We start from the raw sequence: 27,058 nt of genomic DNA on the forward strand, positions 1-27,058 counted from the left end.
CATTATAAATCATTAAGTAAACTATCGAAAAACACTGAAGGGAGCTGTACTGATAAATTTTTCCAGTGTTTCACTCTACTTGCGTACCATTCTATAGTCTGCTTTTGCATGTTTATAAGGGCCCATTTCACAAAAGTAAGATCCTTACTTTTCTTCGTTCATACTTCAGCTTTAGCATGCTATCTTTTCAGATGATGAAATAATCCTAAACATATATTAAGTTATAATTTCTCATTACATAATGTGTGTAATACATATTATTTCTTTTTAGTAAAGAGATTTTAGGTAAACCACTTCAGTTAATAGCTCTACGCCTACAAAAATGTGGAGATGGTCAAAGTTGGTCTGCATTCTCCAGTCTTGTACTAAATATTGAACTACCTACTGAAGATGATGCGCCACCAAAGATAACTCCATCATGGATTGGTTGGCAACGCAATGAAAAAGGAAAATTTGGTCCTCGACTTGCCAAACTCAGTGCTTCTATGGATCCTGCCAAGTGAGTTCCTCAAAGAGGTTTTTTTCCAAAAAACACGGAACTTCTTGAGACTGTAAATGTAAATTATTAAATCAGAAAACATAACAGTTACTAAGAAACTGAGTTATATGTGTGTATGTTGTGTTATCTGGTTGTGCTGTTACAGAATTGTCCTAGAGAAACTCAAATATGATGGTATTGGAGAGCTCACTGGTGTCTAGTTTTCATCCTATCTAACTAAAACGACAGTGTGTTACCTTACAGAACTCAGTGTACACAATGAAACAGCATCTTCAGAATGGGGAATAATCACTATAGGTGTAGCATGGGGATTGATACTGGGTCCACTCTTGTTCTTGTTATGTATAAATTACCTCCCATAATATCTGCTAGATTTCCCACTTTATGTGAGCAGTCACCTTAACCAATTCTGCTGTCTGAGCATGCTTCCAGGACTGGGCCAAGTTTCCTTATCACCATGTGTCCACATCCAGCACTTGCACAATAGCTGTTATTCGCACACAGTTGCTGTGATTCCCACACTGGAGGAGACTTACTTGTTATTGTTGTGGCTTTGCCTAGTCGTTTAAATACTGTTTGTAGTGTCTGTATTTGGCAGTCTAGTATGCATTGTCTGCTGTGCACTGCTGCGATCTACAGCTGAGTGAAGTACAAGAAACGTATGAAACTGCAAATACAATGAGACTTCAGCTGTACATTTCATTGGTGAGACAGAAAAATTTGTGCCAAACTGGGACTTGAACCTGGATTTTCCACTCCAGAACTGACCCAAACCTCTATATGTCACCAGGTGTCCACATCCAGCACTTCCACAATACTATTTACTTGCCCAGGGAAAGGCCACGACAGTCATGAGTAAGTCTCTTCCTGTGTGAGAATAATAGCAGTTGACACATTGGACAATCTGCATTGATGCACCAGTAGATATGACAACTTCATTCACTGTGGAGTCATGGGCTCACTCAAACACAATATCTCCTTTCTGCCATTCTATCACATCTCCATGTTGATCAATCCTTCTAAGTTGATTACCGTATTTACTCGAATCTAAGCCGCACTCGAATCTAAGCCGCACCTGAAAAATGAGACTCGAAATAAAGAAAAAAAAAGTTTCCCAAATCTAAGCTGCACCTGAAATTTGAGACTCGAAATTCAAGGGGAGAGAAAAGTTTTAGGCCACACCTACAAATCGAAACAAAGTTGGTCCATTGTAATATGAGACACAATTTAGGTCGAATGAATGATGATACAGCTACAGTAGGTTCGAGTCGTAAGCTTGGCAGTTAAGCTTTACTGATTAGCCATTGCTATGCGTCACGCACTCCGTCCGCATTTATACAGGTACCTTTCCTTTTTCACGTCTGGTTTGAATTGATTGCTTATTTTGCTTTGATCTGGTAAGTGCCGTTCTCTTTGTTATAGGTGTTTACGTCACTCTAAGCTGAAAATGCATTACTGTACTGTGTCATGAATTGTTTGTCGCATTCTAATATGAGTGTATACGGCCTGTCCCCACTCGTGGCATGGCTTGTTTTCGTGCGCGCTATCGCCACTTACAATGAAAAAAGAGAGAAATCATTTCATTAGCAAAACAACGGCAAGAGACTGCTATTTGTTGTTACTTACACTGCTTCTTTCTTTGATAATGATCAACAAGAACCAAATAATAGACTGCTTTTGATAGGAGACATTCTGAATGAGAGTTTAGCGAAAATTTTTCTCCATTTGAAAATCTTTGCAGACGCCTCTTCAGTACATTACATTCTGCACAGAAATTAGAGTCACCTTAGATTTAAGAATCTAATCAATTGCCGTGCTTCATTTCTGACTGTATCACTATTAGGCATAAGAATAATACGAATATAAACATGACATGATATGTATATTCTTCCGCGTTTGCTGTTGTCTCACCCAAGTTTCGTAGTTTATTAGGCAGGCAGGATTTAAATGAGATAGCAGCAAAGATGAAAGAATACACGGCAAAATGTTTATATTCGTATTATTCTTATGGCGAAGAGAATACTGTATGTGATTCACAATTCATAAAAGTTCCTATTAGCAACCATCTCTTCTCACCGGTAGGAAAAAATTCAGAACGTGGGGTTGGCCATATTGACAAACATCCCAAACAGTCTTGCCAGTCGGATTTTCGTAGTACATTGAAATGCTGCTACATTCGAAGATGAACAATACGGAATTTGTATTTATTTCGTTGGATAATGTATAAAATGAAGTGGTCGAAACTCGGGGCGGAGAAGAAGGCTCGTGTTCCACCCTTATTTTTTTAATTTATTTACTGACGCGGAGGTTTTGGCGCTAGTATTTATCTTTGTGCCTGCAAAGCATGCCTATGCAGCGCTACCTATATTCGATGGCAGAAGTCACTTGTGGCGGCACCTACCAACATTTTTCAGAGCTTCCGCTTACTTTGCACTCGATTCTAAGCCGCAGGCGGTTTTTTGGATTACAAAAACCGGAAAAAAAGTGTGGCTTAGATTCGAGTAAATACGGTACATACAACCAGCTAGCACATTCACACCACATGACTGCCACAACTGGGGTGACCAGTGGAGGGTCACCATTTCTACACCATCAACATCCCTTTGAAGTGAGCAGTGTACTGCTTTAAGAGGATGACTAATATTTTGTCTGGTGAACTTAGGTGTGATGGTCCTTAGATCAGATAGTCATTACATTTAGAAGATATCCTCATTGCCCATGTGCTGTTACCAAATCTAGTACTTCCTTATCCAGTCTTCAGTGTACCATATACATATTTTTTGTAATCCTCTGCATTTAATTTCTTAAAGTATTGTTGTTACATAGAATATGACAGTTGCTTTGGATCCTTGTTTCTAAATGTCAGTACTAGCTTCGCCCTTCTGTTGTTCCTAGTGAAGGGAATTACATGAGTTCTGCTACAATATTTTCTTTTTATCCTGCCTCATCTGCTTGCAATGATTTTTATTCTACAACTAATGTTTGCAACATTGCCAGTGGCTTAGCAATAACTGTACAGGCTGCTCTTCAGTCCATTGGAAAATAAATGCCACATTTATTAGCTTGACCTTCACATCATTCCATCTCCGACCATGACAGCTGTCAGGTAGCATGGCTGGTGACTTACTTTTCTGGAGTAGACCAAATGTTCAGTATTATGGGTTTGGTAGGACCACTGCCTTGCAGCCATAGAAAGCATTTAAATGGCACCATTTTCAGCCTCCTTTGGCTGGATGTTCAACAGTTCAGAATGGTTTTTGGTTGGAAAGACATTCAGTTTGAAAAGTAAACAATTTGAGCAACGTGTGTCTGCAATCAGTGTTATTTAAACAAGTTCAGTATTAGATCTACATAATTTACCATTTGAGCTATCCTTGCTCTGTACTCACTTTTTGTGTTACACCTAATAACCAAACACTAAATTTAAATATTTTCAAATTATGTGCATAATATTCATATAATGCAAACCGTGTGGGTAAAGGTCTTGCAATTGATGTACCAGAATCTGTGCCATGGGGAGCCATTGGTATATGAGAGAGGCAGATCAGTCTCAGTGTGAGCTAGTAAATGTAATTGGAGTGTCCTTAAGAGTTATTTCATGTCTGCGTACTTGCTGTCAAACAGTTAGAAATATAAAAAAACTCCAGTACAGAATCATTCATAAGAAGCAACTCTGAGGGGTGTGGACTTCCTCAAGGAGCATAAAACAACTTATTTTCCAGCTTTGTGTGTCTTTTGAGCTTTCATTTCCATTTTAGCTGCAAACTGAGGGAATTTTTTTCTGTATAGCCTTTGCTATTACATTCTAGTACATGTTTGTCATTTCTTCTTATTCAGTTTCAGTACTCATTATTAATTAATGAAGTTATTAACCCTTTTACACAGGCTTGCTGAAACATCTGTACAGCTGAACTTAAAACTGATGAAGTGGCGACTTGTGCCAAATCTGGATCTTGATGTGGTGCGACAAACTCGCTGCCTCCTCCTTGGAGCTGGAACATTGGGCTGTGCCGTTGCGCGTACTCTTCTTGTTAGTTCAGTGAATTCCATCCTACCTACCTAATTTCTTATATATATCTTGTTAGCAGATAAGTAATTTGCTTTGTTGTAATATTTGGAAAAATATTAATGGTTTTCATCACATGAAGGTATGAGCAGTATGTATTTATCAGTTGCTAACATGAAAACATTCATAGCTAGAGTGGCGTAAACACAAATGCAAATGTTAAATCAGATGCAACAACTGGCAAATCCCACATTAAGAAGAAAACATGACACAGATAATGGGTCAAGATAAAGAAAATTTATTCTAGTAATGTATCAAAGGAAAAGTTATCACTTTTTCTCCCAATCCTCAAAACTTAAAGAGAATATTCTTTTCCTATTCCCGTCTGTCAGCCTTGATCTGGTAGTTTTCTTTTACACGAGTGTGGTTGTTTTTCTGGAGTTTCATATGTTTATCTTCTGTACTTACTTCTGTATGCCACAATATATAATATATTAATTTCCATAATGTTTATATGCTAATATACACTGCTTGACAGCTGCTAAGGAACAGAGAAATTTTTGTGCAGTGTACCACGTCAGCATTGGTACCACCTATTTTCTATCTTCCTCCTTCTGTAAGGATAGAGTTCATGGTCTACACCACACAATGGCATGACGAGGTCACACGCTCCCGCACGCGCTAGATGGTGCAGTGACGAATGGAGCTGGGAGCGACAGCCCTCGTTCTGTAAGGATAGAGTGCGTGGTCAACACCACACAATGGCATGACGAGGTCGCACGCGCTAGATGGTGCAGTGACGAATGGAGCTGGGAGCGACAGCCAGGATAGAGGTGGACATTTATGATGTGACAGCAAACTTGGGTGGATTGTGGATTATGTGGTGTGCCCATATTGCTGGTCTCTGGAATCACGTGCCCAAGCTGTCTGTCAACTCTGGTGGTTTGGCAGAACAGCTCCAAGAACTATGTGTGACTTTTGTACTCGGAGGCATGCATTAGTCCTGGATGAATTGGTATCATTAACCCAGTGGGGCAATCTATCCCCCTTCAGACTTGTAATAGGTGAAAGCAGGTCATAGTAGGAAAGTAAGACACATTAAAAGTTGTGTAACTTCCGTGAGACATGACTGGTGCAGACATTCTGTGATTGTGCGAGGTACTTACCCTTTTGTCGCCACACAGAGAGTAATGTAAGATATGTTTTGTCTTTTAAACCTCAGGGTGCTGTTTTAGTGTATGCTCATTCTACAAAGTGTAATTCATGAAGTACTCAAGGTAACGATGTATTTAACGGAATCATTTTAATGCACCCATGTTATTTCCCTATCGAGGATTCTTGAAGGCGGTGCATTTCAAAGTGTTGGTTGTAATGTATGACTATTTGGCTAAGACTGATTAGCTAAATACTTGATGTGATGATTTTCCTAAATTAGCCTTTCTAATGCATTGATGTTAATTATTAGTTTTCCACTTTGAGAATTCGTTAAATCCATTTCTCATGTTTATGAGATTAATGGTGATATGGAATGAGTAATTTTATGGCCTGTTGGCTAGTTTCTTATTAATGTCAGTTAATGATTAATTTTGGGCTGAATGTGGGTTTTTTTTCCAAATATTTTTGCATTACTGAGAAAGCTTTTGATCGATATGTTGAAAGATCATTTGGATCTGCTATATCAGTGGTTATTAACTTCTGTGTTTTTATGGTGGCACGGGTATTGATCCATCAGTCTGTTCGAGTCTAGTCTCTATTTACAAAATATCATATTTTATTGCTGTTTTCTTAAGATTGTCTCGACATTGCTTATATTAATAAATGTATTTCAAAATTGTATCCCAACTCACACTCAATCAGTTGCTCCATGCCTTTACATCTACCTTCCCGTTTATAATTAAAAATGGTACAGATTACACCATATGGGAAAGCAGGATAACAGATATAAATAACATTCATGTCTGACACAGGTCAGACTCTCAGTGAAGAATATGCCCTCCTCAGGCACTAATGCACATTCTGCACATTCTGCACTTGTTAGTCATGCTGGGCTACCAAACTGTTGCGGAGTCTTGGGGGATACTGTCCCACTTCTCTCTCAAGGCTGCTTTCAGTTCTTGCATGGGTAAGGGAAGGGTGTTCATTGAGAAACACATCTGCCAAGAGCATCCCAGGTATGCTCTGAAGAGTTTAGGTTTGGGAAGTGTCCAGGCTCCCCCATACATTCAATACCATTACTTTCCAGTGTATCCAAATCTCAACGGTCCTGTGTGGGCAGGCATTGCCATCCATAAACAGATGAACGTGATCCAGAATATTCTCCCTGCAACACCACTGTACTGTAACAGTACCTCATGCAAAGATATACAGCCGTGTTTGGCCGTCATGTACAGTGCCTGCTCACACAATAATGCCTAGGCCATACGGATGATGTCCGTGAACATTGTTTGGTATTTAACATGTTCCCTTCTCTCTCCACAGTAATTGCTGCCCCAAATCACTTGCCACTGTGAAGTGGAATCATTAAAGAACACCACTCTGGGCCACTGTTGCTGACCACAACCAACATGCTCCGTACACCAACGAACTCTTTCTCAATGATGTCGTGGTTGAAGTGGGATGCACTTTACAGGCTCCTGGGCATATAAACCATCCTGACATAATCATAGCAGAATGATTCTGACAGACAGTTGTACTGGTAGTGGTTGCAATGTGTCCAGCGATCTGCCTAGGCATGAGCTGTCTGATCCTTTTCGTCTTTTACTATCACAATCCTCTTGTGGTGCGGTGGTCCAGATGTGACTACTGACATGCTTTTGTATAGCATTTCCACCTTCAGTGGCCTTTTTTTTATTGTGTGATGACACTTTTGGAAACACCCAGTTATTGTGGCTGTAGTAGTAACACTTTAACTGACTTCAAACCATCAGACTGCTCATCCACAATCGTAAGCACTCAGATGGTGTTTTGCAGACATGTTGTGACACCACACAGAATGTCTCACTAATCGTTTCCACAACAATCATCAAACACCTTGCTGCATGAATTGTCAAATGCGTACAGAACGTTTGTGCACGAGCTTTAGTGAAGTTAACACATCTCGCCCTCTACATTTCATTTTACTATCATTGGTTGGGTGTTCCGTAGCTATTGTCTGCGGTTACATAGCAATTGGCAGTTATTCCTTAGAAGTTGTCAAGCAGTGTTCTGATGATGTACCTTCATTGTAAACATATACACGCCATTATAAACTTAGTGATCAAAAGACACGGGAAGGTTCATCCCAGCTGAAAATGAGCCATGTATGATGTCTGAATGTTGTGGTTGGATGATGCTTAAAGCGTGAGTATAGGCATGATATGTGAGCCATCTGTTACAGACATGCATGCTGTAATCATGGCTCCACATCATGTGTTTACCCAGCTTGAACATGGGGTTGTGATAATGCAAGAGGCGTGGGGCACAGCGTATAGGAGAATACACAAGAATTCAGTTTTCCAAGTGAAACTTTGTCTGGAGTGGATTGTCAGTATTGTTGAGACAGTATTTCCACATGCAAAAAAACACTGCACAGGATAACCACAAGTGTCTGAAGGATGGACACCATGTCACCTCTGCATATCTTTAAAGGACAATGTCAGATCACTGCCATTTTGAATGAGGTGCATCATGCTTCCAGAATCCATTTCTAACAAGACAATATAGAGACAAATGCACCACATAGGCTTCAGCTGCCAGCAACTGATTCATGTCACAGTGCTTTCCCATGTCTTTTGCTCACTCAGTGTGCAGAAAGGCCAGTGGCCCTATTACAAAAGAAAAAAATAAGAGAGAGCGTTACATTGTTGCATTTCAGCCATAATGCATATAAATTCATACTATTTATCAACTTAATATAATTCAGATAAATGTAAACCACTTCAGCACAGTAGTTATCAGGCAATCAGAAGATATCCTGTTCAGAATTTCAAAGAGAGAAAATAAAATTAGGATTCAATATAAATAATATCTCTTATCTATAAACTCTTCCCCCAACATTCATTAAAATACGTGCTTGTCTGTTTTTCATTGTTTTATATTTTAGCTTGCTATTGCATGTTTTCTTGGATATGTTTCACTTTCTGCAGAATTAATCTTTTAGTTATCTGCAACTCCTTTTTTTCTTTTCCCCATTGCATCAACAGCCAACTATATTGTCTGCTAGTCAGTGAGAGGATTTAGTATTCCTTTGTTTCTCACACTGTTTTTATAGTCTGTTTTTCTTTGAAGAATCTATGATTTTGTTCCCATTATAGATACTGGAGATATCATTTGTGTTTCAGTATTTGCTCATGGGTGGACAAAGTATCATCCTTTTTTCCCTATTCACATCTAGTGTCTAATTACATTCAGAGAGAACTGATAGTGGTTGGTGCCTAATAACTACACTTTACAATTTTTTTATGTTTTTGTTTAGTATGAATTGTTCTTGTTATCTTCCTGTGACAATTATTTTGCTTTCTGTTCAGTCTTGGTGTGTTAATTTCAGCTAAAAAGCTCTCAATTAATGTTTGTACAAACTACAGAATTTCTGAAACTTTGGGAAGTAATGCAATTGCTGAAAGTCATAAAGATTAACATTGTCACTATGTTTATCACATTGCTTGGATATGAAGTGTTTCTGCAGAACATTTGCTAACAATTCTTGATGAATCCTAGTTGTAATTAATATATCATTTTCAAGAAGAATATAGGTAATCTGATCTCTCAGATTTTCTTGACGTGATTGATTAAGATGTACTTCCAGGTGTTCAGTCAAGTCTGTATTTCTGTTTTTGCAAATATATTAATGACTGACACAGTTGTTTTCTCCAGGTACTGTGAGTTATGCTATAATGTGTATTCATTGCCTGTATTCCGACGGCCTGGTTGGAGTATAGGCAATGAGTACACACAATAGTGTAATTCATCACAACTGGGTCGTTGGACAAAGTATTGTGCAGAAATGGAAATCAAAACTCAATTGAACACCTGGAAGTACGTCATTAATACCTGTAATGTTTGATCTCTAGCTTTTTTGTATTTTCTTTACAGGCATGGGGAGTGCACACCATAACATTTGTAGACAGTGGCACTGTTTCTTTTTCAAATCCAGTTAGGCAGTCACTGTACAAATATGAAGACTGTTTGCATGGGGGCCATCCTAAGGCTGTTGCAGCAGCTGAATCTTTGAAAACTATTTTTCCTGGAGTTGTAAGTAATTAAAGTTAAGAGTTTTATCAGTCTGAAAATTCAAATGAGAAAACTGGTGTATTATAAGGAGGCAAATGGCTGGTCAGTAGTTATCTTCATGGGCTAAAAATTTTTAGTAACATAAACAAAAACAAGAGTATAAAATACTAATTGTAGCTTTAGGAACTTCATTTTCCTCCAGAGAGGAAAGAGAAATTGGTCAGGGAAGGTTGGAAAGAGGGATTATTCACTCAGATCATAGATTAGGTAGGATCCATTTGTTGAGTGGATGAAGGGAGACAATGTTAAGGAGCAGGCATCAGAGAGTAGGTCTAATACAGCCAGCATCAGTTTGGAGATGACAGAACAGACAAGAATGAAGTAAAAAATTTAATATTTGTCATCCCTATAAGAAAAAATAGGACTGTGCATTGAACACATGATAGTTGGTAAACAAATCATGAAGATTCATGTGTTGCACTGTCTTGGACACTTTAGAATGTATAAGTGGTGTGGCTGGGGTAAATGGAGTGAAGTGGGTACATCGGACAGATTTTACAGTGGGAACCATTGTAGTTGTCGAAATGACAGCCTTAGAATCTCATATGTTTCACGAGTATGTTACAGAGGTTAGGAGGCCGGCAGAATATGACAGTGGTGGTATAAGGAGGAAATTAGTGATGGATGATCTGATTTCAGGGCCTGATTTGAGAAAGTCATATTCTTGGTGATGTAACGTATCGGGGCATTCAGGTCCTGGGTGAAAGTAAGAGCCATACTTGTCAGAGGAAGAGACTGCCAGGAGATTTGTTTGTAGGAAATATCTGAGTCTGTGAGCACACACAATATAATTGACCTTCAAACTAACCATAAAATTAAGCAATGTCTCACACTAGGTGAGGAAGCTACTCATACCATTGGTTAAATACTTCAGAAGTTGATGTCCATCTACCTCACCCCTCACTCGAAACTACCATCCACAACTAGTATGCACTGGAACTCGGTACATACAGATAAAACAGCAGTAAAGTAGATTAGAAATAACGACCTGTTTATTCGGGATACAGGTACAGGAATAAATAACATTATCAAGCAACTGTACAATCTGTGTGGGTACAGGGAGACAGCATTTAGCAAGTAATCACCTAGGGCAGGGGCGGGCAGGAATCCTGCACGTGTGCGGTGCACTTGCACGCGTGCAGTTAACAGGTGTTCTGCGTGCACACGGGGGCAAGCTGGCAACCCGCTTATCTCCCCGCCACACCATACCGTCTGTCCACTCCTTTCTCTGTAATGTGTTTTGTCTCCTAGCTTGCTTTATTGAATGAAGGAATAATGTTATTAGGAGTGCTTGAAAGAAATCATGGTTTGAAAGAGTACTTATTACCTACGATACGTTTTATTTAATTATCACTGGTGGAGTTTACAATACGTATAATATCTGGAACAAAATTTCTACATTCAGACAAACGCAAACAGTTACGCAAACTTTCATCACTGATGTTTGCTCTTAACCGAGACGTATTAATTCAGCCAATGGTTTTCCAGCTCTCGGTATATTAAGCGCAATCTTATGACTTGCACATACCGCTGGGCTATCACTGTTGTGCTGAAAAATTGAAAACAGTGCTCCATAAAATGTTAAATCAGTTACATGAGAGACATGACGAAAGAAAGTCGCAGATCTCACTGGACAACAGCAACTATGACAGATTCCTCTCCTGTGGTCTAAGGCGCTGCAGTCGTGGACTGTGCGGCTGGTCCCGGCGGAGGTTCGAGTCCTGCCCTTAAACTCAGTCAGTTTCCCCATCCGCTCAGAATCTGAAAATAAATTGTACTCGTCCTTGTGAAATTTATTATAATGGCCTTCAATACTAAACTTCCACTGACCAGGGAGAATATTGCCAGATATTAAAAACTTCGAATTTTCACGTTTTTGCACAAAGAAAAAATGATTCTCCCACTCCTTTTTAAAAGATAGCAAATCTCCACTTCTCTGTTTCCTTGTTTCACTCTGCATTTCCCGGTACTTCAAATATAACGTTCACTACGTAGCGGTCGCTTCGCATCAACGTCCGCAGCTTAACCAGGCACTACACTGCCGCAACCTGCCGGCTGTCGCCACTGCCCCGGTCGACGCCTGCACGCGAGCAGCACACGTTCAGCGCTGTGCGCTCATGAGCCGCGTGCAACGTTTGCCCGCCCCTGACCTAGGGAGTTTTTTGAGTCATCAGTCTTTTGACTGGTTTGACATGACTCCACAATTTCCTCTCATGTGCCGACCTCTTCACCTCAGAGTAGAATTTAGTAACATACTTCCTCACTTATTTACTGGATGTATTCTAGTCTCTGTTTTCCTCTACAGTTAACATCTACAGCTTCCTTGTAGTCCAGGCACCCATGGCCTAGGGGGAGCATCATTGATTGGTAATAAAAAAAGTCCTCAGTCCTGCATTCAAACCCTGGCACTGCTTACATTTTGAATAAAAAATATCTGTAATGGTGGCCAAGGAGTTCAGGCATAAGAAGTCACCCTCATTCAGCCAATGGCCTTGTCAGAGAGGGAAGAGGAGCGGACAAAGGTTCAGGGCACTCTCTTGCCCTTGAGATGGGAATAATCAACAATGACCAATGGCATAAGGACGCAAAGGCAGTGGAAACCACAGTGTTAAAGACACACAATGTGTATCCATGGGACATAGGTCCTATGTAATTGAAAAAGTGTCATGATTATCTCCCTATTCAAAAAAGATTGCAGTATATCTCCCCCCCCCCCCCCCCCCCACCTCCACCTTTGGATCTCTAGAAGGGCACATCCAAGGGAGGAATGACCATGAGAGTGAATAACCAACAAAAAGATAACATTCTATGAGTCATAGTGTGGAATGTCAGAAGTGTAAACATGGTAGGGAAAATTTGAAAAGGGAAATGCTGAGTATCAATCTAGATATTGTGGGGGTCAGCAACGTAAAATGGAAAGAAGACAAAGATTTCTGGTCAGAAGATTGTGGAGTAATAGAAGAAGCAGCAGCAGCAGCAGAAAATGGAATTATGGGAGTAGAATTCATTATGAACAGGAAGGTAGAGCAGAGAGTGAATTACTGTGAACAGTGCAGTGGTAAGGTTGTTCTCATCAGAATCGACAGCAAACCAACACCGACAACAATACTTCACGTTTATGTGCTGAATTCACAAGCTGAAGATAGAGATAGAGAAAGCATGTGATGATATTGAATAGATAGTTCAGTACATAAAGGGAGGTGAAAATCAAATAGTCATGGGGCACTGGAATGTGGTTGTAGGGGAAGAAGTAGAACAAAGGCCTACGACAGAATGTGGGCTAGTTACTAGGAATGAGAAATAAGAAAGACTAGTTGAGTTCTGCAATAAATTTCAGCTAGTAGTACTGAATACTCTGTTCAAGAATTATATAGGAGGAAGTATAAATGGAGAAGGCCAGGAAATATGGCAAGATTTCAGTTAAATTACATCAAGGTCAGCAGAGATCCCGAAATCGGATTCTGGATTGTAAGGTGTAGGCATGAGGAAATATAGACTCGCAACACAAGTTAGTAATGATGAAGAGTAGGCTGAAGTGTAAGAGACTAGTCAAGAAGACTCAATGCACAAAGAAATGGGATGCAGAAGTACTATGAAATGAAGAGAGATGCTTTAAGATCTCTGAGGCTATAGATACTGCGATAAGGAATAGCTCAGTAGGCAGTTCATTTGAAGAGGAATGGATATCTCTAAAAAGAACAATCACAGAAGTTGGAAAGAAAACATACATACAAAGAAGGCAATTGTGAAGAAACCATGGGTAACAGAAGAAATACTTCAGTTGATCAATGAAAGAAGGAAGTGCAAAAATGTGTAGGGAAATTCAAGAATACAGAAATACAGGTCACTCAGGAATGAAATAAATAGGAAGTGCGAGGATGCTAAGACAAAATGACTGCATGGAAAATATGGAGAAATTGAAAAAGAAATGATTGATGGAAGGACAGACTGAGAATATAGAAAAGTGAAGACAACCTTTGGTGAAATTAAAAGCAAGGATGGTAACATTAAGAGTACAATGGGAATTCCATTGTTAAGTGCAGAGGAGAGAGCTGATAGGTGGAAAGAGTACATTGAAGTCCTCTATGAGGAGGAAAACTTATCTGATGACATGGTAGAAGAAGAAGAAGAAGAAGAAGAAGAAACAGGAGTCAATATTGAAGATATACGGAATCCGATATTAGAATCAGAATTTAAAAGAGTTTTGGAACTGGAAGACTTATGATCAAATAAGGCAGAGGTTATAGGTAACTTTCCAATAGAATTTCTAAAATCATTGGGGGAAGTGGCAGCAAAATGACTATTCTCATTGGCAAAATACCATATGACATTCGCAAAAACATCATCACACAAGTCTGAAGATAGCAAGAAATGCCATGTACAAAAATTATTGCACAATTAGCTTAACAGCTCATTCATCAAAGTTTCTGACAAGAGTAATATACAGAAAAATGGAAAAGAAAACCAAGGATGTTTTATATGATGATCAGTTTGGTTTTAGGAAAGGTAAAGGAAGTCGTTTCTGAAAGTATTTGTATGGAGTGTAGCCATGTATGGAAGTGAAACATGGACAATAACTAGTGTGGACAAGAAGAGAATAGAAGCTTTTGAAATGTGGTGCTACAGAAGAATGCTGAAGATAAGGTGGGTAGATCACGTAACTAATGAGGAGGTATTGAATAGGATTGGGGAGAAGAGAAGTTTGTGGCACAACTTGACTAGAAGAAGGGATCGGTTGGTAGGGCATGTTTTGAGGCATCAAGGGATCACAAATTTAGCATTGGAGGGCAGCGTGGAGGGTAAAAATCGTAGAGGGAGACCAAGAGATGAATACACTAAGCAGATTCAGAAGGATGTAGGTTGCAGTAGGTACTGGGAGATGAAGAAGCTTGCACAGGATAGAGTAGCATGGAGAGCTGCATCAAACCAGTCTCAGGACTGAAGACCACAACAACAACAACAAAGGCACCAGAGAGGCAATTCTGATGTTGCAGTTGGTAGGGGAAGCAAGACTAAAGGAAAACCATGACAGGTTCATAGGATTTGTTGACCTGGAGAAACCAGTCAACTGTGTCAAATGGTGCAAGATGTTCAAAATTCTGAGAAAAAAATATGGGGGTATGTCAGAGGGAAAGATGGATAATATGCAATATGTACAAGAGCCATGAGAGAACAATAAGAGTGGAAGAGCAAGAACAAAGTGCTTGGATTAAAAAGGGTGCAAGACAGAGATGTGGTCTCCTGCCACCATTGTTCAGTCTATATATATCGAAGAAGCAATGATGGAAATAAAAGAAAGGTTCAAGGGTGGAATTAAAATTCAATTTGAAGGGATATCTGTGGTAAGATTCACTGACAACATTGCTATCCTCAGTGAAAGTGAAGAAGAATTACAGGATCTGCTGAATGGAATGAACAGTCTAATGTGTACAGAATATATATTAAGAGTAGACCAAAGAAAGACAAAAATAAGAAGGAGTAGCAGAAATGAGAACAGCGGGAAACTTAACATCGAGATTGATGGTAATGAAGTTAAGGAATTCTGCTACCTAGGCAGCAGAATAACACGTGATTGATGGAGCAAGCAGTCTAGCACTGGCAAAAAGGCCATTCCTGGGCAAGAGAAGTGTACAAGTAGCAAACATAGGCCTTAATTTGATGATGAAATTTCTGTGACTGTACATCTGGAACACAGTATTGTATGGTAGTGAAGCATGGACTGTGGGAAAACCAGAAAATAAGAGAATCGAAGCATTTGATATGTGGTGCTTCAGAAAAATGCTGAAAATTAGGTGGGTTGATAAGGTACAGAAGAGGATATTCTCCACAGAATCAACACAGAAAGGCTTATAGGGAAAACACTGATAAGAAAAAGGGGAAAGATCATAGGACATCTGTTAAGACATCATGGAATAACTTACATGACACTTGAGGAAGCTTATTTTAATTTAATTTTATTTTCTGAGCCATCTGTCTTCTGAATTGTTTGATGCAGCAAGCCATGAATTTCTCCCCTGTACCATCCTCTTCACCTCACAGTAGCACTTGCAACCTATGTTCTCAATTATTTGCTGGATGTGTTGCTATCTCTGTCTTCCTCCACAGTTTTTACACTCCACAGCTCCCTGAAGTACCATGGAAGTTATTCCATGATGTCTTAATAAATGTCCTACACTGCTGGCACTTCTTCTTGTCAGTGCCATCTATGTATTCCTTTCCTCAGTGATTCTGTGGGGTACCTCCTCATTCCTTACCTTATCAGTCCACCTAATTTTCAACATTCTTCTATAGGACTATATCTCAAATGCATTGATTCTTCTTTTTTCCAGTATTCCCACAGCCCACATTTCACTGCCATATAATGCTGTACTCCAAACATACATTCTCTGAAATTTCTTCCTCAAATTGAGGCCTATGTTTGATACCAGTAGACTTCTCTTGGCCAGGAATGGCCTTTCTGTCAGTCTGCCGCCTCTGTCTTGCATCCTCTTTACTCTGAGTGCTTTATTCTTGGATTTCCACCCTTATTGTTTCCTCTTGGCTCTTTTACATTTTGCATATTATCCATCTCTCCCTATGGCACACCCCTATATTTTTTTGTCAGAATTTTGAACATTTTCCACCATTGGACATTTTCATTGTTTTCTCCAGGTCGACAAATCCTGTGAACATGTCGTGATTTTCCTTTAGTCTTGCTTCCATTACCAGCCACAACATCAGAATTGTCACACTGGTGCCTTTACGTTTCCTAAAGCCAAACTGATCATCTAACACATCCTCAGGTTTTCTTTTAGAGTATTCTGTATATTAATCTTGTCAGCAACTTGAATGCATGAGCTATTAAGCTGATTGTGTAATAATTTTCACACTTGGTGGCTCTTGCTATCTTCAGAATTGTGTGGATGATGTTTTTCCAAAAGTCAGATGGTATTTCGCCAATGTGAATAGTCATTGTGTTGCCACTTCCCCCAGTGATTTTAGGAACTGTGATGGAATGTTATCTATAACCTCTACCTCATTTTATCATAAGTCTTCCAAAGCTCTTTCAAATTCTGATTCTAATACTGGATTCCATATCTCTTCTATATTGATTCCTGTTTCTTCTTTTTCTATCATGTAATGAGATGAGTTTTCCCTCTCATAGAGGACACCAATGTACCCTTTCCACCTATCAGCTCTCTCTTCTGCACTTAACAGTGGAACTGTTACGTCATCAAAAATACATGTTGAACCATGTTTAAATTCGTTGAATCAACATCTAACTGTTGACACTGATAGCAAAGCACCACTATAAATGAAATACATTTTCATTTTTATCTAATCATGAGTGGTTTCATTCAAAAGCGAAAAGTGAATTGTCAAACAATAGGGCACTTTTTTTTCATTTTTGGCAAGAACCATAAAGCACATCTTAATGAAATGGCTGCCAAATTCAAACTAATGTACAAATCAGTGTCATTTTTATTTTAATAACAGCACATGGTGGCATCACTACCAACAACACTATTTTCGATATGGAAATGTAGTCAAAGAAGTTTTGCTAACATGGCACCTTGCAAAAGCTGACTGGGGATGTACTGTGACAGATTATGTACCCATCCTACACACACTCATTTCACTGTTGAGGAAAGCACAGTGTCATGTGTCCACAGTTGAATGAATGGCCTAAAATTAGAGACCATAAGCTACAGGTAGCCAATGACCTAGCTGAGGTGTACTGTTTTTGTCATCCAGCTGAGATGAAATACTTGTAACACTATTTTTTAATATAAGGCTGCCCTTTGATGCATTGATCACTTCTCTGGTGAGAGGTCCCACAGTTGTCTGGTGCTTATTGTGTGACTGGATATGATATAAAAAGAAACATTTTGTGTAATGTCCAGACCTCTTCTTAGGTTGCTAGAGAGGAAATTTAAGTGTATTGTCAAATTGGATGTCTTTCTTGTTTTATATCTGTAAGGGATGAGCCTTAAAATTCTTTCTGAGTTCTCTCTTCAGCCTCTGTTCTGGTTATCCAATCTAATTGCAACAGAATATTTTAAAACAAAGGATATATTCATGCTCAAGTTTGTCTGTTAGTGAATGTGTGAAATGGGAGAGATTGAATATGATTCTAGTTAAAATTATACCTCACCAGTTTTAGCATTTTAGATGGTTTAGAAATACCCATCTGAAATTATTTTTATAAGAGCACTTATTTATTATTACACGGCTAGTCTTTCAAACATGTAAGTACATGCATGTGTGACATGATCATCATTGTAATCTGTATAGTTATGTTTTCTTTAACTTATTGCAGTTAACAAAATTTTAAAATATTTGAAAGCAGACTATCTGAATGCCTCCATGTTCAATACGTGTATGAGAGACTGAGACATGTACCACTGTTTAAAAGAAAAATCTGTGAGCTCCTGCGAATTACAGACACAGATTATTTTGTGTGCAAATGTAGACCATATAATGATAAAAACAGGCATTCTATCCTCACTGAAGTGGAATAATATTGAAATGTCAAAAGATTTCAAAAACCATATACATCTTTATCTACTTTCAGCTGCCTGCTGAAACTCTCTGAACATTTGCAGAATGCGTCTGGCTATCAGTTACATATGCCGATGCCAGGACACACTGTTGGGGAAGTCATGCTTCCTGAGGTCCAAAAAGCTGTTCTGAAACTGGAGCAGCTGATAGAGAACCACGATGTGATATTTCTTCTGACAGATTCAAGAGAAAGTCGTTGGCTACCAACAGTTATTGCGACCAGTAAGGAAAAGGTAAACATTATTTTCATAATAGCAAGCTATGTTATCCTTATCAATTGTAATTACTCATTATTATTATTATTATTACTATTATTATTTATTTTATGGCCTTCATTGGACCACTCTAGTCAAAAATACAAAGTTCTAAACAAGTTGTTACACAGGGATACAATTTGGTTCAACAATAACTTAATATGATATTTATGTAATGGAAGGAAACATTCCACGTGGGAAAAATTATATATAAAAACAAAGATGAGGTGACTTACCGAACAAAAGCGCTGGCAGGTCGATAGACACACAAACAAACACAAACATACACACAAAATTCAAGCTTTCGCAACAAACTGTTGCCTCATCAGGAAAGAGGGAAGGAGAGGGGAAGACGAAAGGAAGTGGGTTTTAAGGGAGAGGGTAAGGAGTCATTCCAATCCCGGGAGCGGAAAGACTTACCTTAGGGGGAAAAAAGGACAGGTATACACTCGCACACACGCACATATCCATCCACACATACAGACACAAGCAGACATATTTAAATACAAAGAGTTTGGGCAGAGATGTCAGTCGAGGCAGAAGTGTAGAGGCACCTGTCAAGGTGAATAGTGGGATGATCTCTTAGAAAAGATCACAACCGATTTCCTTCCCAAATATTTCAACACATGCAGGAACTCCGTCTACACAGACCTTGTGGTCGACGGGATATGAATTGGACATCTCTGCCCAAACTCTTTGTATTTAAATATGTCTGCTTGTGTCTGTATGTGTGGATGGATATGTGCGTGTGTGCGAGTGTATACCTGTCCTTTTTTCCCCCTAAGGTAAGTCTTTCCGCTCCCGGGATTGGAATGACTCCTTACCCTCTCCCTTAAAACCCACTTCCTTTCGTCTTCCCCTCTCCTTCCCTCTTTCCTGATGAGGCAACAGTTTGTTGCGAAAGCTTGAATTTTGTGTGTATGTTTGTGTTTGTTTGTGTGTCTATCGACCTGCCAGCACTTTTGTTCGGTAAGTCACCTCATCTTTGTTTTTATATTTAATATGATATTTAGGTAATATAATTATTAGAGTCTATTCTTATATGAAAGGTGTTTTGCTCTTCTGTCTGCCCAATATTTCTTCATTCTTTCAGATATTTTCTTTCTTTCTTCATCTGAGACCACTCTTCCTGTACTCATTTTATTGATTTTCATTTGTAGTCTGGTTTGCGGGTCTTGCAGTATTCTGGTTTTCTCTGTCTTGTTTTTTAGGCCATCTACTGTAATTTGAAGTTCTTTTATATCTTCCTTAATTTGTGTGATCCATTTAATGTCCTCTTGCTATTCCACAATTTTTGTATTATTTTTTTACTAATTCTGTTTTCTGGAGTTCTCATCAGATGTCCAAAGAATGAGATGCGTTTCTTCCTGATTGTGCTCATGACTGGTTCTATTTTCTTGTATACTGTTTCATTTGATGCTATTCTCCAATGTCCATTTATTTTATACTGTTTATTTATACATGTCCTAATTATTCTTCTTTCTATTTTTAGTATTCTGTCAATTTCTGCTGTATTAGTTGTTCTGAAGATAGTTTCAGCTGCATACATTATTTCTGGTTGTGTAACTGTTTTATAGTGTTTTAATTTTGCATCTATAGATAGGCTTTTTTTGTTGTATGTAGTTTTGGTAATGTAATTTGTGTAGTTCAGTTTTTTTATTCTATTCTGCCATGATGGCTTCTCATTTAGATTGTATGTTATTATTTTGCCTAAATATTTAAATTTATCAACAATTTTGATTTCCTGTTCTCTTATTGTAATTTTGTTTGCAAGTGGTGGATCAGTTAGCATAATCTCCGTTTCTTCAAATTCTAAGGCCTACTTTCTCTGCTATTTCTTGTAGTGATTTCACTTGTTGCCTGGCTTCTTGAACGGTGTTGGCTGGGAGAGCAAGATCCTCAGCAAATCCCAAGCAGTTTAAGCTAATGTCATCTTTTGCACTTCCAATTCTTATCCTCTTTGGATTGTCCTTGTACCATTCTCTCATTATGTATTCCAGTGTGCAGTTGAACAGTAATGGTGATAGGCAGTCGCCTTGTCTTAAGCCTGTTTTTATGAGGAATGGTTCCGAAATTTCTCCTCTAAACTTCACTTTGGTGTTGGTTAGAGTGAGTTGTATTATTTTAATTAGTTTTGGATGGAGTCCTAGATTTCTTAAAATTTTTAATACTGAAGGTTTGTGGAGACAGTCATATGCCTTCTTAAAATCTACAAATGTTATTGCCAGAGGTTTGTTCCATTTCTTGTAGTATGCCATAATCAATTTTAAACTAATTATCTGCTCTGCACAGCTTCTCCATGGTCTGAAACCTCCCTGATATTCCCCTAACTCATGTTCTAATTGCTCCTTGATTCTTTCATATAGGATCTTGGATAGAATTTTGTATGCAATCTAGGAGAGAGATTCCTCTGTAGTTGTCTGGGTTGCTCTTATCTCCCTTTTTGTGTAGTGGGTGGATGATAGCTGTGGTCGAATGTTCGGGAAATCGTTCTGTTACCCAAATTTTTGTTAGATCTTCTCCACATGCCTTATAATTTTTTTGTTCTTTAAGAATTTTTTCCACTTCTTGGAAAGTTGGAGGGTCTAGTTTGTTAGGTTTGGTTTTTATTGGGGTAGTTATGTTGATTTGTAAGAGTTCTTTGGGTTCCTCACAATTCAGAAGTTTGTTAAATGCTTTTGCCATGATTTCTACATTTTCCTTGTTACTGTGTGTCATTCTTACATCTTCATCTTTCAGTATTAGTGTAGGGGCCTCATATTGTTGTAGTTGTTTCCCAAAGATTTTATAGTAGTTCCTGGAGTTGGTTTTATGATAATTACCTTCTATAGAGTTTATAATATCTTTATGAAATCCTCTCTTGATTCTTCTAATATTTTGAGTTAAATTTTTTCTTTCATTTTTTAGGTTGATGGCATTTTCTTCAGTTTTGTGTGTTTGAAACTTTAACCATGCTTGGTGTCTATCTTCATGGAATTTGTCACATTCTGATGTCCACCACACATGTTTCCTTCGTGGGTTCAAGGGAGCTAGATTCTCTGCTTCTTTTTTAAGATTAGGCACTAATTGTTCTAGATCATCCGTTAATTTGATGGTTTGTGTTATTTGTTGGTACCTATTATTTTTAATTAGCTGATGTGGGTCAAACCTCCTTTTTATTTTATTAGTTTTTCTGGTCCTCTTCTTTAACGGAGTGAATTTGATTTTAATTTTAACCATATAATGGTCTGAGCCTGTCTCTAATTTTTGTCCATACAGATGTGGTCTAGCTGCCACTCGCCCTTCCTCCAGTCTGGATGTTTCCATGTTTTAAGTTTACTTGGCTTCCTCTTAAAGTATGTTGATTTAGATATACAGTTGTGTTCTCTGCAGAGTTCTACAAGTCTTTGACCGTTTTTGTTCGTAAATTTATGTGGACTCCATTTTCCAATTATATCTTTATATTTCCTTTCTTTTCCCAACTGAGCATTGAAATCTCCCAATAAGATTTTTACATTCTTTTTATTTACTCTGTTCACAGTTTGTTCTAGAAGGTCCCAAAATTTATCTTCCTCTTCCTTTGTTTTTGTTAGACAATTTTTTTTTTCATTTGTTGGGGCATGAGCATTTAATATTGTATAGGTTTTATTCATTATTTTAAAGCTTAGAGTTGCAATTCTTGGTGATACTGCTTGGAAATCCGTTACTGAATCCATTATTTTTATGTTTACTAAAAACCCTGTTCCAAACTGGGGACATTGTTTCATTGACCTTGGTCCTGGTTTCCCATTATAAATTCTGTATCCTTGTGATTCAAATGGGTCCTCTGTGGTGTTCCTCATTTCTTGGATCCCTGTTATTAAAATTTTTTGTTTATTTAGTTCATCTGTGAGCTCCGTGAGTTTTCCGGTCTGAAGTAGTGAGTTTATGTTGTGTGTTGCTATATAATTTATTTGCTCATGTTTAATCTTCTTTTTGTGTTTTAGTGTGCATTTGGATGGTTGCAAACACTTCGATTCGTTGCTGTCTTCTAGTTGACTACCCACTGAATCCAATGTAGCCTTTTCCTGCCTTTTTGAGCAGGACGGTGGAATTTTTTTCCTAAAAGACCTTTCCATTTTTGACTTTCGAAGGTTGTCAACTTTAGTTGGAGCAAGATCCGATTTACAACTACAGGTGTTAACCGCAGAGGGTGTGTTTGGTCCACGAGAGCTATTTTATTTCACTCGAGTCCGCCAGTAAACCAGTGAGGACTTCCCTATCCGCCACCTGGGACGCGCCACGTAGGAGTATCACCTCTCCTCCTACTATGACAGCATAGTAGGTTCGTGGTGTAATTACTCTATTGAAGGTTACAACAAATATATAGCAGTTAGTTAGAAAACAATTTGTTCACTTATTATTATTTGGTGAAAAAACATTTCCATTTTCCAGGGTGCTGTTTGAGCCTCTACCACTTCCTTCTGCCCATTATAATCTGTCATGGAGAACATTATCCATTGCCCTTCCTTTGGCAGCGAGGTCATCCATGATCATGTCCATCCAACTGGTTCTGGATCTTCCTACAGGAAGATATCCTTCCACTTTTCTTTCCAAATTTATTCAGGCTGTTCTTGTACCACCGTAGTCTTGATGTCCTGAGTAGGTCTAAAAGGGAGTCTTGATTCCATCTTTCTTTCTTGCCTCCTCATTCCTTAACTTATTCATCATGGTCTGCCAGAAAGTGGATCCAAGGAATCTCAGTTCTGATGCCTGGAGTGTCAATGACTGTCTCTTTGTGAGGGTGCCTGCTTCAAAACCATAGGTCAGTATTAGTAAGAAGTAGCTGCTGAATATAACTGATTCCAGTGGTGAGTACCATAATATTATATAAAATTACAAAGCTTCAAGACAGATCAAAACTGTGTGCTACTCTGAAGCTTGGTACTTTAACCTTGTCTTACACAGGCAATCATCATACTGCCTGTGTTGCCCAGGCACAAGCTATGGTGTGCCCTCATGTTTTTTTTAATCTACCCACACTATCCTGCAGAGTGAAAGATCTAATTCAGGAATAATTTGTAGAGTGCAATTAAGACATTGCCCTGCAGTATCCCTTGTTCCAAGAGTGAAAGCAAGCTTCCATCAAGTTTGTAAAGTAGGAACAGGTAATGGCGGAACTGAAGCTGTGAGGGTAAGTCATGAGTTGTGCACTGATAGCTCACTTGGTAGGACCATTGCCTGGAAAGACAAAGGTTCCAGTATCAAGTCCTAGTCCAGTACATAGTTTTTAATGTCAAAAACAAGTTTAAAAACAGTGCACATCCCACTGCAGAGAGAAAGATTCATTCTGAAAATAACATTACGCTTTTTCATAAGAATGCCTCCAATAGAATGTGTGTTATTTCAGGGAAATTTCCCCCTGAAAGCTGCATCACCAAGAACATTTATTACAATGTGAAAGTCACTTCTAAGAAACGATATCCTGCTCTAAATAGAAAATTTTACAAAATTTACACTCCAGTTGCATTTTGCACAGTATAAGTTAACGATCATTGACTTGAAGTTCCTTTAACAAAGCTACGGTTTACGTAATTATGGCCTTTAGGTTGATGTACTTTATCCATCAGGGTAGTGAATCATATTAAAGCGTCTGCTTCCAGAACACAGAGAACTGCACTGGCTCCAGATGAAATCCGCTTTGTGGATAAACAACAGGAGTGGTGCGCTGGCCAGCCTGGATGTGGTTATTAGGTGGTTTTCTATATCCACCCAGGTAAATACTGACCTGGTTCCCTCATCACACCTCAGGCACATAATGCATGAGCACTTTGGAAAACATTGTCACATTTAATCACTAGTTGCAGATAGAGGGGGTACACGGATTCATCGCTTGGGTGTCCTGGCAGTAGCTTTAAAATGCCTTTGGGAGCAGTGACTCCATCACAATAATAACCTATACACTGATATGGTTTGTGCTTCATGAAAATTGGAGAATTACCATACCAGTCCCAACTCTGCACTGGCTGTATAAAGAGTCCTGGAAAGATAGAGAGGGAGGCTGATGTATTTTGAATACAAAAGAATTTGATAGGTTTCCAAATTAATCTTTCTGTTATCAGTGGTCTATACACAGACCCTTGCCTTCACAGGCAGTGCTCGTATTGAGTGATTTGTCAAGTACATCTCTACATCTACATCTACTCCGCAAGCCATGCGACAGTGTGAATTTCAGTGACAACTGTGTTTGATGACAATGCTGATGGACACTACTGAAGGCTCAGAACTAAAACCAAACTGATGTGACTTAGCATTTAGTAAGGTTTTATTCATCAGGTTCACTGTGTAAAATTGTGTTCAGTAAAATGAGATATAAACTTGCCAACCTTAATATATAAAAAATGTATATCCATTTTGCAGAGGTTAAAGGTTTATGATCTGTGGTGAAGAGTAGTGGAAAATGTTGCACCATAAAACAAACTTCAGAAACAAAATACCATGTAAGTTAAATGGAAGATGTGCAACAGCTGTATGGAAAGGGGTTATACACTAAAAGTTTGACATAATTATTTCACATTTTTTGTCAACCCTGAAATGATGCTCCACAATGTCAGTCACAATTCTCTCTTTCACCTGTACCACTGAACACTGCAGTAGATTATAAAGCTTAAATGATTAAGTTGTGAAGTACATTATGTGATTGTCCATTACAATTTTTGTTTCTTTTGTCACAAATTATAATTCCAAGTACTTGTTTTGACTGTTAATCAGTCTTCTTCAAATCTCAAAAGGATAGAAGAGCAAAATTCCTGCTTGTAGTCTGTTATAAATACATGGGTTAAAGAGAAGGGAATGATCCCAATCATTTGTTCGATTTCATGTGAAGCAATATTCACACAAACTCAGTGCTGGCCGTTCACTATAGTTTACCTGCTGACTTCAGCACATTAAGAAATCATCTTTCAAATGACACGTCAGATTAGATACAATATTTCATTCCTTAAACTAGTGTTTTTACTTATGTTTACATGCCTAACATGTTTCTAAGGTACTTGGTTGAATACTAGCTGACATAAACATGGACAGCACTGAGCAGAATAACTGTAGTTCATTGTTACAGATTAAGTTTCTATGATATGCTTGTCTTTAATTAATGTACATCTTGATTCATCCAGTCTCTGAAGGTTGTCAGTCTTGATGGGATTTACGGTACATAATGAATGAATGAATGAATGAACGAATTCATAGCCATGCGGAGTGGCCACGCGGTTTGAGGTGCCATGTCACACATTGCGCGGCCCCTCCTGCTGGAGGTTTGAATCCTCCCTCGGACATAGGTTTTTGTGTGTTGTTGTTAGCATACGTTAATTTAAGTAGTGTGTAAGTCTAGGGACCGATGACCTCAGCAGTTTGGTCCCTTAGTATTTCACACACATTTGAACATTTAAATTTTGAGCGAATTCATATCCTGTGTCCAGAGAAAAAATTCAGATTAAAACTTTTAAAAACCAGAATTTAACAATACAATCAAACAATTTCATAATATTGTTGAATTCAACAGTACAAATTGATATCTGTCAATGCAAGTAAAATAATTTGTGATGATGATTTATTTTTGAAATTCTATGAACATTTAATTTCTATGGTATTAATTTTATTTGTATCTTTCAGTTGGTGATGACAGCTGCTTTGGGCTTTGATACGTTTGTCGTCATAAGACACGGGATGCGCAATCAGAAGAAGGATGTAGCTGTTGCACCAGATGGTCCTCAGCTTGGATGCTACTTCTGCAGTGATGTGCTAGCACCTGGGAATGTTAGTATCAATTTAAATACTTGAACATTTAATTTTGCTTGATAAGATACTTTATTTATCATTTAATCTAATTTTTACTGTTGTGTATTCCTTCTGGTTTACAGTATCATTACCACTTGGAGAAACAAATGTTTGACACAGTTTTAAAGGGTGCTATTTCATTTATTCCTTAGCGACATCCTAATTAATGTAACCAGTTTTCTCAAATGCTGTGCAGAAAACTGGAGAGGGGGGGGGGGGGGGGTGGTAACTATATTTGCCAGTAAACTCCAGGTATACCGAACGAGGTGGCGCAGTGGTTAGACACTGGACTCACATTCAGGAGGACGACGGTTCAATGCCGCGTCCGGCCATCCTGATTTAGGCTTTCCGTGATTTCCCTAAATTGCTCCAAGCAAATGCCGGGATGGTTCCTTTCAAAGGGCACGGCCGACTTCCTTCCCTGTCCTTCCCTAATCTGATGAGACCGATGACCTCGCTGTCTGGTCTCCTTCCCCAAACAACCCAACCCCAACTCCAGATATACAATCCACTACCCTCTACCACAAATAGAACTGATAAGAAATAGCCACACAATCTTATGGCAAAATGGAAATCCATCATTGTCAGCCGTTTGACATCCACCATTGCTAGATAAAGGTGCTCTCTAGATGTATTCTTGCATTATGTGGTTTTCAGGAATTCATACCCAATTTGTTTCTACCTTCCTTTCTAATG

General features: G+C 38.6%; 1 protein-coding gene across 1 annotated transcript in view; it reads left to right on the forward strand.

Moving 5' to 3' along the window:
* The window catches only part of LOC124590150 (ubiquitin-like modifier-activating enzyme ATG7), a 100,275-nt gene that overhangs the window by 22,342 nt on the left and 50,875 nt on the right, over positions 1-27,058 (forward strand). The window contains exons 5-9 of the mRNA XM_047131626.1: positions 272-499; positions 4,385-4,529; positions 9,576-9,734; positions 18,359-18,547; positions 26,198-26,341. Of these exons, the coding sequence (XP_046987582.1) occupies positions 272-499; positions 4,385-4,529; positions 9,576-9,734; positions 18,359-18,547; positions 26,198-26,341 (865 nt within the window). The remainder of the gene's footprint in view (positions 1-271; positions 500-4,384; positions 4,530-9,575; positions 9,735-18,358; positions 18,548-26,197; positions 26,342-27,058) is intronic.

Source organism: Schistocerca americana, chromosome 2 (assembly GCF_021461395.2).
Source record: "Schistocerca americana isolate TAMUIC-IGC-003095 chromosome 2, iqSchAmer2.1, whole genome shotgun sequence".
In the NCBI taxonomy this organism is placed as follows: Eukaryota; Metazoa; Arthropoda; class Insecta; order Orthoptera; family Acrididae; genus Schistocerca; species Schistocerca americana.